Consider the following 14,155-nt stretch of genomic DNA (forward strand, 5'->3'; position numbering starts at 1 on the left):
ACCAGGAGTCTCCTCAGTGCAGTGAATATTAATTAGCCATGTGGCTGGCTGCGAAGGAGGAGGGGAGACCTCCTCCTCCAACATTACTGAGCATGTGCAAACAGTCTAACGTGGCTTAGCCCAGTATGACGTACAGCATGCAGCACTTTGTTTAAACGTGCTGCGTTACTATGTAACGCAAGGTGTGCACTGTGAACAGCACATTGATTTTACAGTGCTGTGAATTAGGCTGCGTTACTGGCTGCTGTAACGTGGGACTTTGACTTCCCACTGTGAAACCAGCCTTAGTGTTTGCCCATTGTAAAATCTTTCTTCTCCCTGATTTACATTCTGAAATGTATCACTGGTGGTGACACCTTTAGTCCTGCCAGGTGATCTGTACAGAATATTTGTTACTGAGAGTTCTATGCACAGATGGAGAAAGTGGTTACTTCCCACAATGCAATGAGGATCACAGACCACAAACTTTCAGGATTTTGGCCATGACATCACACTGTGGGAGGGGTTTAAACGCAATATTAGCTATACAGACCCCCGGCCCTCAATTGTCTAGTAGTGAAAACGTAAAGATTTCTCATGGGAAAGGGGGTATCTGCTACGGATTGTGAAGTTCAACCCTAGGTTGCTCTAACGGGGGAGAGGTTACTCCCATCTAACCATCCAAATGTAAGGACAGCGGTTGTGAAAAAGTGTAAAATTTAAAATACAAATTTTTTTTTAGATTTTTCGCAGAGTAAAGTGCACAGTTATGTTTCTCCTATGTTGCTGTCACTTATAGCAGGTTCATCTCATGGGGGATTCTCAGTTTTTCCTTTGAGGGCCCGTTTCCACTATTGCGTTGCGGAATCGCCGGCGAATCACCACAGGTGAAATCGCATGCGGGTGCGATTCCGCATGCCTTTTTTGCCGCGATTTCACACAGGTTAGGGTGATGCGATTTTAACCATGTCACTGCCTGTGTGAATTAACATGGGTACCTATGCGAAATCGCACGCGAATTCGCGGCAAAAAACGCATGGGGAAAACGCATGCGATTTCCCTAATACATTGCGTGCGATTCGCCTGCATTCCACACGCAGGCGAATTCTGAGGGCTGTGCTGTGCAGAAAAATCCTGCACAGAAAAACGCACAGCAAAACTGACGAGTGGAAACAGGCCCATCCACTTGCATTGGCTGTGCGAATCCGCATGCGGGCAACGCATGCGGATTCGCGATAGTGGAAACGAGCCCTAAAGCACTTACCAAATAGCAGTGGCTCAGTCCAACTGCCAGAACAGTGTGCAATTGAGTTGGGAGGTTACCAGGTATGGATTCTTTCCAACGAGTGCTTTTGTAAAGAATAAAGGAAATGCTGAGAATCTCACATGAGGAGATGGACTAGTTTACAGCCTTAGGCAGTGTTCACACACACAAAAAAGGTGTCCTGTCAGTTTTGTATCGGTTTTCTCTGTGTGTTTACACATAAAAGGTGTACAGTTCCAATCCCTTCAGGTTATTTTCACTTCAGATTTCCCACACATACCGTTGTAGTCTTTGTAATGGGCCACTAGGGGGAGCCCCCATGAAAAAGCCATAGCAAATCAACGGTGAGAGCTCTCCACTCCTCAGATCAGAGGGAAAAATTATTTGATAGTTTAGTAAGTTCCAAATGTGTCCAAATAAGACTTATTGTGCTGTGAGTGGCAATCATACCAATCAAGCTGCAAGGCGGCTAAGCTCAGTGAAAACTGGCTGAGAAAATCACAGCCTGCAGTTCTGGCATCTGCACTGCAGGGAATGGCTGGTGAAAGTTCTCCTGTCCAGTAATATGCAGTGGAACTCTGCGGGCATGCTGGGAGCAGTTCACTGGAGTTTGACTACAATACGTGTATTTGGCAGGGACCTCTTAACTATGTGCTATTCTGCACTGCAGCTGGATAGTGTAACTCTGACAAAGGAGACCTGGGTTCAAATCTCGGCCCTTCCCGTTCCGTAATCCACCAGCACCTATTCAGTAAGGAGTCCTTGGGCTAGACTCCCTAAAGCTGAATACTTACCTGATGATGCAGGAAGATGGATCCCAGTGGCGTCTCCAGACAAGCATTCCCTGATCCACGGTTATTATCGCCATCATGTGTTGCCAAGCGTCATTTGAGTACGCCAGGAAAAAAAGCACAATGTAAGTGTTATTTGTCTATAAAATTTGGTGACTAGTGTATATTCATCCCTGTATTGCAATCTACACAGCATTGTTTGTTTCACTATTTTGTGTACCATTTTATAATGTACCCGTGTTATATTGCTTGGCATTATATTGTCTCCCCTATCTATTTTACAGTGCTGCGTAATATGTCAGCGCTTTATAAATAACGTGTTACAATAAATAATAAAATGATGAGGGGGTGGGGAGAAATCAGACACCTCCAGCACTGCAGAGCTCCTGTGCGAGGGGTGTGTGTGGAGTGTAATAGGTGTATAATGATGAGCAGGGGGATCAGACAGCACTGCAGAGCTCCTGTGTGGGGGATGTGTGGAGTGTAATAGATGTATAATGATGAGGGGAGGATCAGACAGCACTGCAGAGCTCCTGAGTGAGGGGTGTGTGCAGGGGAGGACTGGGACCTTTTGGCCCATGGGGGAAACACAAACTAGAGGCCCGTTTTCACAGCAGCCCCAGCCCAAATGACATCACACACGTGCCCCACGTGCTATATGCCGGTATTTACGTGAGAAATACAGCAAGGACACTTGAGGGACAGCGTGACAGGTAAAGTATAAATGTGCTGCCACCGGGGGGCACAGAATATATTTTGAGTTACAACAGTCAGGGTTGCTATCTCTTACACAAGTCCTGCAAGCAGCTCTTCTGGAGTCTAGGGACTGTCTGCAAGCAGCCCTTCTGGAGTCTAGGGACTGTCGAAAACTTTTCAACCTAGACAATATCTTATGTAGCTGTGCACATGCAGTTAACAATGGTGAGAGACCAGACAGATTTTTTTCCCACGGACCCTGCAGGTAAGCCTCTGCTCTGTATCATGCTGTGTATATTTACTAGCTTGCCCGCCCTGCAATTGCTCTGTAATTGGGCGTTTATTTCCCTCATTCAGTCTAGTGTTTCACATTGCCTTATATAGGTAGAAAAAAAACAATGTTTTGTAAAAAATAATACCTTTTAATGGCTAACTAATAGAGTTAAATGATGCAAGCTTTCTGGGATCTAGTCCCCTTCTTCAGGCATATTTCCAGATGTAAGCTGAAGCAAAACACTGATGCAGATAAATGGTAAACACGAAGATGACAGTTGTGCTGGTTACTGTTTATCCGTTAGGTGTCAGGTGATCAGCAGGCTGGAGCCAGTGAGTTAGTGCAACCATACATGAAATCCAGCAGGTTTCTGAAGATAATGAAGCCAAATCAATCATGTTACATAAGGTGTCATGAATCCTGTTCCACAATTTAAACCTTCTGTTAATGTCTTAAACATTTTCATAAATTTGTACTCAGAAATTTTTCTTGATTGATGATTTTCTTGATTTGGCTTCATGATCTTCAGAAACCTTCTGGATTTCATGTATGGTTGCACTAACTCACTGGCTCCAGCCTGCTGATCACCTGACACCTAACGGATAAACAGTAACCAGCACAACTGTCATCTTCGTGTTTACCATTTATCTGCATCAGTGTTTTACTTCACCTAACATCTGAAAATATGCCTGAAGAAGGGGACTAGATCCCAGAAAGCTTGCATCATTTAACTCTATTAGTTAGCCATTAAAAGGTATTATTTTTTACAAAGCGTTGTTTTTTTCTACCTATATAATTTGTTTGGCTAACACGGTACAGACACTTTTTTGCTACTACATTGCCTTATACAAAAACCTGAATTCACCAGGCACAGTGCCAGGAGCTAGTCTACTTTAGGGGACCCACCGCAAATCCCCATAGACAATTTCACCTGGGCTGCAAAACGGAACAAATGTCTTCCGTTTGCTTGTTTAAACCTCCTCAAGCCTTATATCCCTGGGTAGCTAAGCAGGTCCTCTAACGAATTTTGCGGTTTCGGTCAAAAAAAAAGTTGGAACTGACTGTACAGGAGCCGCCGAACGGCCGCAATTTCGGGTCCGTCAGCCATCTTTGTTCTGCTCTGCAGGTCGTTTCTTCCTCCTCATTGGAGGGAATTGTTAGGTGGGGGCGTGCCAGCTTCTGTCGGCAGCTAACGAACCCTCCAATGAGGAGAAAGAAAGGACCTGCACAGCAGAAGGAAGATGGCCGACGGAACCGAGATGAAGGCCGTTCGGCGGCTCCTACACAGCCCATTTCAACTTTTTTTTGACCGAAAACCTCACAGTTCGTTACAGGATATGCTTACCTATCCGTGGGTATAAGGCTTGTGGGGGTTTAAACAAGGTGAAAGCGGACATTTGTTCCGTTTCTGCAGACCAGCTGAAAGTGTCTATGGGGATTTGCGGTGGGTCCCCTAAAGTAGACTAGCTCCCAGTGCCAGCCCTAAATCATTAAATGAGAGGCAGCCTGGGGGGAAATCTCCCCCCTTCCCCCCTGGCCAGTCCTCCCCTGGGTGTGTGGAGTGTAATAGGTGTATAATGATGAGCAGGGGGATCAGGCAGCACTGCAGAGCTCCTGTGCGAGGGGTGTGTGTGGAGTGTAATAGGTGTATAATGATGAGCAGGGGGATCAGGCAGCACTGCAGAGCTCCTGTGCGAGGGGTGTGTGTGGAGTGTAATAGGTGTATAATGATGAGCAGGGGGATCAGGCAGCACTGCAGAGCTCCTGTGCGAGGGGTGTGTGTGGAGTGTAATAGGTGTATAATGATGAGCAGGGGGATCAGACAGCACTGCAAAGCTCCTGTGTGGGGGATGTGTGGAGTGTAATAGATGTAGAATGATGAGGAGGGGGTCAGACAGCACTGCAGAGCACCTGAATGAGGGGTGTGTGGAGTGTAATAGGTGTATAATGATGAGGGGGGGGGGGGATCAGACAGCACTGCAGAGCTCCTGTGTGAGGGGTGTGTGGAGTGTAATAGGTGCATAATGAGGCAGCACGGTGGCGTAGTGGTTAGCTCTCTCGCCTTGCAGCGCTGGGTCCCCGGTTTGAATCCCAGCCAGGGCACTATCTGCAAAAGAGTTTGTATGGTCTCTCCGTGTCTGTGTGGGTTTCCTCCGGGCACTCCGGTTTCCTCCCACATTCCAAAAACATACAGATAAGTTAATTGGCTCCCCCCAAAAAAAAATTGGCCCTAGACTACAGTACTTACACTATAATATAGACACATATGGCAATGGTAGGGATTAGATTGTGAGCTTCTTTTAAGGAACAGTTAGTGATAAGAAATATATATATATATATACACACTGTACAGCGCTGCGTAATATGTCGGCGCTATATAAATACTAAATAATAATAATAATAATGATGAGGAGGGGATCAGACAGCACTGCAGAACTCCTGTGTGAGGGGTGTGTGGAGCGTAATAGGTGTATAATGATGAGGAGGGGATCAGACAGCACTGCAGAACTGAGTGAGGGGTGTGTGGCGTGTAATAGGTGTATAATGATGAGGAGGGGATCAGACAGCACTGCAGAACTGAGTGAGGGGTGTGTGGCGTGTAATAGGTGTATAATGATGAGCAGGGGGATCAGGCAGCACTGCAGAGCTCCTGTGTGAGGGGTGTGTGGAGTGTAATAGGTGTATAATGATGAGGAGGGGATCAGACAGCACTGCAGAGCTCCTGTGTGGGGGATGTGTGGAGTGTAATAGATGTATAATGATGAGGAGGGGATCAGGCAGCACTGCAGAGCTCCTGTGCGAGGGGTGTGTGTGGAGTGTAATAGGTGTATAATGATGAGGGGGGGGGGGGGGGTCAGACAGCACTGCAGAGCTCCTGAGTGAGGGGTGTGTGGAGTGTAATAGGTGTATAATGATGAGCAGGGGGATCAGACAGCACTGCAGAGCTCCTGTGTGGGGGATGTGTGGAGTGTAATAGATGTAGAATGATGAGGAGGGGATCAGGCAGCACTGCAGAGCTTCTGTGCGAGGGGTGTGTGTGGAGTGTAATAGGTGTATAATGATGAGGGGGGGATCAGACAGCACTGCAGAGCTCCTGAGTGAGGGGTGTGTGGAGTGTAATAGGTGTATAATGATGAGCAGGGGGATCAGACAGCACTGCAGAGCTCCTGTGTGGGGGATGTGTGGAGTGTAATAGATGTAGAATGATGAGGAGGGGATCAGGCAGCACTGCAGAGCTCCTGTGCGAGGGGTGTGTGTGGAGTGTAATAGGTGTATAATGATGAGGGGGGGGGGGGGATCAGACAGCACTGCAGAGCTCCTGAGTGAGGGGTGTGTGGAGTGTAATAGGTGTATAATGATGAGCAGGGGGATCAGACAGCACTGCAGAGCTCCTGTGTGGGGGATGTGTGGAGTGTAATAGATGTATAATGATGAGGAGGGGGTCAGACAGCACTGCAGAGCGCCTGAATGAAGGGTGTGTGGAGCGTAATAGGTGTATAAGAATGAGCAGGGGGGATCAGACAGCACTGCAGAGCTGTGTGAGGGGTGTGTGGAGTGTAATAGGTGTATAATGATGAGGAGGGGATCAGACAGCACTGCAGAACTGAGTGAGGGGTGTGTGGCGTGTAATAGGTGTATAATGATGAGCAGGGGGATCAGGCAGCACTGCAGAGCTCCTGTGTGAGGGGTGTGTGGAGTGTAATAGGTGTATAATGATGAGGAGGGGATCAGACAGCACTGCAGAGCTGTGTGAGGGGTGTGTGGAGTGTAATAGGTGTATAAGGATGAGCAGGGGGATCAGACAGCACTGCAGAGCTCCTGTGTGAGTGGTGTGTGGAGTGTAATAGGTGTATAATGATGAGGAGGGGATAAGACAGCACTGCAGCGCTCCTGTGTGGAGTGTAATAGGTGTATAATGATGAGCAGGGGGATCAGGCAGCACTGCAGAGCTCCTGTGTGGAGTGTAATAAGTGTAAAATGATGAGCAGGGGGATCAGGCAGCACTGCAGAGTCCCCTATAGCAGAGGGAGAGGCAGGAAGGGGGCGGATGCTGGGATGCTGTGTGCAGTGATGATGGGATGTGTGCATTGCTTACACGTCACACTCAGTGCTGCAATGGCCTGATGATGATCAGCAGCTGCAGTACAGTCAGCACGCCAGCATCCAGCATGTCTGTCCGAGAGGTCCAGGCTGCAGGTAGGACCCTGCTGCATGCATGGGGGTATATGGAGGGGGAGAAGGGGAAGCATAGCTGGCACAGAGAGGGGAAACTGGCACAGACAGGGGCAACTGTCCTCCCAGCCCAGGCTGGGCTCCCCTGTCAACTTTACAAAGACATGACATTGTGGCAGAGGGGTGCTGCCAGCCCCTGGGGCCCAGAATCTGGTACCTTCCCCTCTGCCCAGCACAGGAGGAGACTGGAGGTGTCCCTGGGAGACAGATCAGGATGCTTCACCATGGACCAGTCATTAATGGACATGCTGAGACTTTTAGTTCCCCTGCAGCTTCAGTTTTTGACATTGGCAAGGTTTGATGCTGTTTAACCCTTCGGGCAGCTGTCTGGAAGATTCAGAGATCATTTGTCTCATCAAGCTTCCCTTTGGGAGTGGTCACATGTTGCAGGAGAAAGGGTGTGCCAAGTTTTTGGGGTGATCAGGTAGCAGTGATACATGTGCACAACGTGCCAGTGATCCATAATGACTCAGCCATGCGAGTAATGCTGCAGAGGAATGCTATGGCTGGACAATTTCATTCCAGCCAGCTCTGACTGCAGCCATCCCATCCCTGCTGACAACTTTGCTGTGTTCTCGGGGCCCAAACACGGTCCTGGGGGCGCCGGTGTTCCGACGTGATAACCTACACGTCGAATTTCCGGCCGGAGAGCCTGGGGCGATATTGCACCACTTATCCGTGGTCGTAAAAGTCAAGTGGATTTCAGTAGCTTTTTGTGGATTTTGTTGTATTTAGGTGTGTAATGCAGTGGCATAGCAATAAGGGATGCAGAGGTTTTGATCGCACTGGGGCCCTTGGCCAGAGGGGCCCTCCCTCAACCACAGTATTATCTCTCTATTGATCCTGTGCTGGTAATCACTTCTATAGATGCTTTGAATAGTGGTGATCATTAAACTGTTCCCCATCCCCTTCTTGTACCTCTGACACTGTGGTTGTCCTTGGCAGGTTTTGGTGCGCCATATCACTTTTTATGTATTCAGTGCTTGGGGGGGGGGGGGGGGGGGGGGGGGGTCGGGTGGCAGTATAAAAAAACTTGCACCGGGGCCCACAGCTTCTTTGCTACGCCAGTGGTGTAGAGTATATCACCTGCATAACGGCATGTGTTAGACAGTGGTCTGAGGATCCAACCCATGCATGGTCGTCTTATATAACTGTGCCTTTAAGCGCACCTGAATTGAGGAGGATATGGACGCTGACATTCTCTTTTTAACAATGCACATTGTCTCGCTGTCCTGCTGATCCTCTGCCTCGAATATGTTTCGCCATAAACCCTGGACAAGCATGCAGATCAGATATTCCTGACTAAAGTCTGACTAGATTAGCTGCATGCTTGTTTCAGGTGAGTGATTCAGATACTACTACAGCCAAAGATCACCAGGACAGCCAGGACACTGGTATTGTTTAAAAGGAGATAAACATGGCAGCCACGATATCCCCATCACTTCTGGTGTACTTTAAAAACAAACAAACTGCAAAACCATATCAGCAGGTTCTGATAGATTCTTTGTAGCTAAACTTACCATCTGAAACATTTCAGGAAAAAACTTTTTTCTTTTAGGAGCCTAGAGTGGTACAAAGTACGAAAGGCAAGATTTATATCACACGTTTCTCCCGGCGTACTCAAAGCACTTCAGAGCGTCAGCCACTAGGGTGTGCTCCACGGGCAACTAGGACAACTAGCGAGCCTTGGCCAATGACTCCTTACAGTTTTACGTACTGGCTTGAAACGGGATTTGAACCCTGGTCAGAGGCTCAAATCCTGCACCAAAGGCACAGCCTTAAAGTGACACTGAAGCGAAAAAAAACCTTGATATAATGAATTGTATGCGTAGTACGGATAATAATAGAACATTGGTAGCAAAGAAAAAAGTCTTATATTTTTGTTTTTAACATTGCAGCATTCTGTCATTTGAAATTACAAACTACACTCTGTAGTTTAAAAAAACTATACAAACCGAGCACAGCTAATGACCCTTTGAACGTCTAGGCAGAAAAACCTTAAACAAGAAACAGCAAGAGACAGGTTGAGATAAGTGCTTCAGAAAACAGCACTGCAGTTGACCCAAGTTGGATGGGAGAGCTCAGAGAAGCTCTTTTGCATAGATAACTGAAGTTTAACTCTTCCTGTACTGGAAACAATATGAGACTCATATCTGTGCTGGTAATGTTTTATCTCTGATGCTGTACTACACATAAATTATGATATCAGAAGTTTATTTTCACTTCAGATTCCCTTTGACCTAGCCAGCTGAAAAGTGTAAAGAGCACCTGTGCCCAACAGTTTTAGAACAGATGTACTTCCCTCATCAAGAAAAAGTTGCTTTAACATTTTTTAAACTAGGGGATAAAAATGTATAACATTATTTCCGATTCCTATTGGCTGCGTTTCCTGAATGTCTGTCCTGAGGCTGTCATTGAGGTATCTGGAAAACGTTCATACTATGACCAGCAGTTCCCCTTCTGGGGAGTGTTGGGTAATGTCTCTAGCAGCCCCCATCCAGTTTTACATGACAGCCCAGGAAATAGTTGGCATATTTTCGGCAGTAGGGAACAGGCATGGCTTGTTAGGGTCAGTGTGTTCAGCACGTGGCAGTTTACACGCATTGCACAACGGCAGCAGACAAAGCCAACGCTGCGTGACAAGTGACATCACAACACGCCAGCTGATCAGCAGTGACACTCCCTGATAACGCCATGCTGTGCGCGGGGCTCTGTGTGACAGCCGACACAGGGAGGTCACAAGGATGACCCGGAGCAGTCACCTATATGTATTCCTAACAAGTAATAATAATAATAATCCGAACATTTGTATAGCGCTTTTCTCCTGTCGGACTCAAAGCGCTCAAGAGCTGCAGCCACTGGGACGCGCTCAGGAGGCCACCCTGCAGTGTTAGGGAGTCTTGCCTTGAACTCCTTACTGAATAGGTACTTGACCTAGCAGGAATCGAACCCTGGTCTCCCATGTCAAAGGCAGAGCCCTTAACCAGTACACTATCCAGCCACTAGTGACAAGGCTGCTGGGTGGACAAGGCACAGCGAGGGCGATAGAGTATGCTGATAACTACATCTGTGCCTCTGTATGCGATTATCCCGTCTATACAAGATTTCTAACCAGAAAAACCTGAAGCAAAACTGGCAAGCAGCACAAGTGAAGTGAGAGGAATAAGGAGCCATATTTATTTCCTTTTAAACAATACCAGTTGCACTGTTCCGCAATACAAGCAACATTTTTGCAGCCATTGGTGTGCCGCCTCTTTTTACGATTGGTTGTACCAGGACCGTTTGAGCAATCCGGTCGAGGCAAGGCACCGGCACAATCCCAGGGAAGCATACCCGGGTGCTGTCTCCTTGGAACACTTTCCAGTGAAGTTATGTATGGCTAAATGTAGGCAGAGGATCAGCAGGATAGCCAGGCAACGGGTATTGCTTAAAAGGTAATAAATATGGCAGCCTCCATAACCCTCTCACTTCAGTTGTCCTTTAAACTAGAGAGTCATTGGATGAGAAGAAGGCCTGGTACACACTACAGTGTTCTCCCCAGAATTTTTTTCCCAGCCGGGTGGAATGAAATAGTGAAATAGTAGCCGGGGTGGGGTGAGAGGAGAGAATGCAGGGCCTGCGCTTCTGTTTGCAACTCTACTTACAGAATAGGAGGAGGTGAGCTGATGACAGCCGGGTGGTCACCAAAACTAGCCGGGTGGAGCGCCCAGCTAAAAGTGCTTGGGGAGAACACTGCACTTGATCTGCTGCAGGTGAACCTTTCAGGCAATCAGATGATTGAATGGATTTGTCAATCCGTGACTGATCTGCAGTGAAGGCCAATTTGAGAGGTTGTGTATACGATCGCTCTACTGACTGATCTTTTGTTCCAAGTAAATTGCTCTGGGCTCCATTCCAGCCACATACACACACAATGTGCGCAACCGATCGATATTTACCAGCATGCTCGACTAATGAGATTCTCCTCATCCTCTAGTCACATCTCCTCATTCTTGCATAAAACAAAAAAAAATAAAATGAAAACTTCTCGCATTTTTGCCTTCCTCTGGAATGCCCTTCCACAAACTGTTCAGCACTCACCCAAACTTACCATCCTAAAGCAGAACTAAGAGACCCTGAACTGTGATCTAAAATAGCCAAACGAGCTATGGGTCTTTCTCCTGCCCCTTGTAGTCCTCTACTTCCCCTGGCATCCTCCGGACTCCCTCCTTTCTTCCCACACCGGCTCTGTTAGAACGGCGACTTCAGTCGAAGTCATGTGCAACAGCGCATGCCCAACTCCTCCACGCGCCCGTCGGTACAAGCGATCTTTGCATGAGCAGTTCCTTCTTCCAAGAACCGTGCATGCGCAGATCGCTCACGCGGGAGGGGGCCATGCATGTGCAAATGCATGCAACTAAGTGAAGTCTGTGCTCTAACGGAGCCATCGCGGAAAGAAAGTAAGGAGCCCGGGGGACACCAAGGAACCTCACGGACTACGAGGGGCTGGAGAAAGTCCCAGGTAAGTTCATTTGGCCATCTTAGATCACTGTTTAGGGAAGTGGGAACCAGAGGGATATGGAGGCTGACATTAATTTCCTTTTAACCCCTAGCTGGCGTGAACGCGGTGGCCTCCCCAGGACCACTGCACGCTGATTGGGGTGAATGGCTGCGGGCGGAGATTGCAGGAGATCGCGCACGCATCTTCACATGAATGACGGAGCACCGCTCTGCCTTCAGTCTCCCAGCGGCGACCGTCTATTAACACAGTACAGCGCTGCGATCTAAGGCAGTGCTGTACTGGGGAGACAGAAGCCATCTGCTGTGATAGGCTGAAGCCTATCACATTTGATCGCTCTAATTGGCTAACGGGGGGAGGGAGGGTGGTAAAAATAAAACAAAATAAAAAAAAAAAAGCAAAATTTAATTAAAACCCCCAAATATTTGTAAAGCGATTAGATCCCACCAGCAGAGAGCTCTGTTGGTGGGGAGAAAAAAAGGGGGGGGGAGGGGGAATCACTTGCGTGCTGAGTTGTGCAGCCCTGCAGTGAAGCCTTACAGCTGCAGTGGCCTATTAAGTAAAAAATAGCTTGGCCACTAGGGGAGTTTACCACCGCGGTCCACAAGTGGTTAAAACAAACTGCCTGACCGTCAGACTTAGCAACTGTCGTTCAGGAAATGCTTTAAAGAAAACCCTGAGAATCCCCCATGAGGAGATTGACTAGTCCAAAACCTGTTGGTTCTGTCAGATTTCCCCTTACTTTCACTGGAGTGGTCCTGTAAGTGGTGAGAGCAGACAGCTAGTACATGATCGCATGAATGCCCACAGGACTGCAATGACGCCCCTGACTGTTGGCAAATCGCTGCCCATAACTATGACAAGGTTCCTCTTCCCAGCGGAGTGTATGCAGGGGGACTTCATTACTCTGCGCACTGCCAGCTTCCTGTGCTGGAAGTGGGAAACATAAAAGGCTACAAATAAAACCACCCAATACACTTTCATCAACCCATACGTACAAACCAGACAGGGCGACAGCAGTGCAAACATGTGTGCGCTTCCATAGATTATCATATATCACAAACAAAGCACACCAACTCACACAAATGGGACGCCATTACTTTCCACGTGGCCAGACGGACATAAAATAAGCCTGTTAAAGTGGACCTGAACTCTTGCACAAGACAGAAGGAAAACCGATAAATGCACCCTGTATGTATTTAGAGAGTTTAGCCTGTCTAACCCCCCTCATTTGTGTCTAATCCAAACTGTAATTTGATCTCTCAGCTGTGTCAGCGGGCTGCCTTGGCAGAGCAGCCAACTTGTAAAAACAGGTTGTTAACCCTGTCTGTTTCAGGATGTAGACACACTGCTGATCTATTGCAAGATTTGTATAAACTAACAAATGTTTTTTCTGTAAAGGTTATTATGCTGTTGCTCATCTTTTAGAGCAGAGAGTAAGTTCTGAGTACATGTTCCGCTTTAAAGGGAACCTAAACTAAGAGGGATAGGGATGTTTCCTTTTAAAACAATACCAGTTGCCTGGCAGCCCTGCTGATCCCTTTGGCTGCAGTAGTGTCTGAATCTCACACCTGAAACAAGCATGCAGCTAATCCAGTCTGACTTCAGTCAGAGCACCTGATCTGCATGCTTGTTGAGGGGCTGTGGCTGAAAGCATTAGAGACACAGGATCAGCAGGAGAGTCAGGCAAACTGGTATTTTAAAAAGGATAAATACATATTTTCTATCTCAGTTTAGGTTTCCTTTAATGGAATTTGAGGAAGGAAATGTTAGGTTGTAATTATCAGCTTCTATCGTCTCGTTCCTCCTGCCTGACACCAGTTTCTGACTTTGCAGCTTTAAAAAGGGTCGGGTCAGAGGGATGCATTGCTCTCTGCTTATCATAGCGAGATGGTTTGAATAAGAGGTGCAAAGGGGAAAGTACACTCCCACACAGAGGTTTTTTGAGCTTTGCTGAGATCTTGTATTTTTTATTAGTGCATACTCTCTGCAGAGGCAAAGAAATCTGGGAAGCCATCCAAGCACAGGCCGAGGCAGAGGTGGGAAAGGCACCAGTCTCTGGGCACACAGCCCTAAGGGCACATCCATGCTCCCTACAACTGCCCCCCCCCCCCCCCCTCGCCTGGCCTATGCAGAGTTGCAAGTGGAGCCTGTATAAGTCCTGCTCACCTTGCCAGGAACTCAGCCATGTCACAGCATCTTCACTTCCTTTTAGTGGCGTCTCGCTAAGTGTGTCGGAGGGGGGAGATGCTGCGAGCTGTGGGTTCCCGGATGAGCGCCAGACGCCGTGACCGTGAGTTGCCCTTCTACAGTCTCCACTTGTAACTCTGCATGGGGGCTGCCTAATACTGGGGGCTGATCCAGCTACACTGGGGAGGGGGATTCCCAAGATGGTGGTGGAGGGGGGGGGAGAGACATCT

General features: G+C 47.8%; 2 protein-coding genes across 3 annotated transcripts in view; one reads left to right on the top strand and one right to left on the bottom strand.

Annotated features, from left to right (window-relative positions):
• Positions 1–14,155, bottom strand: part of LOC137534010 (serine/arginine repetitive matrix protein 1-like) — a 69,704-nt gene that overhangs the window by 12,962 nt on the left and 42,587 nt on the right. The window lies entirely within an intron of this gene.
• HSPA12A (heat shock protein family A (Hsp70) member 12A) overlaps positions 7,136–14,155 on the top strand; it is a 104,606-nt gene continuing 97,586 nt past the window's right edge. Inside the window, exon 1 of the mRNA XM_068255336.1 lies at positions 7,136–7,201. Coding sequence (XP_068111437.1) covers positions 7,174–7,201 — 28 coding nt within the window. The 5' untranslated portion in view covers positions 7,136–7,173. The remainder of the gene's footprint in view (positions 7,202–14,155) is intronic.

This window comes from Hyperolius riggenbachi, chromosome 10 (assembly GCF_040937935.1).
Source record: "Hyperolius riggenbachi isolate aHypRig1 chromosome 10, aHypRig1.pri, whole genome shotgun sequence".
NCBI lineage: Eukaryota > Metazoa > Chordata > Amphibia > Anura > Hyperoliidae > Hyperolius > Hyperolius riggenbachi.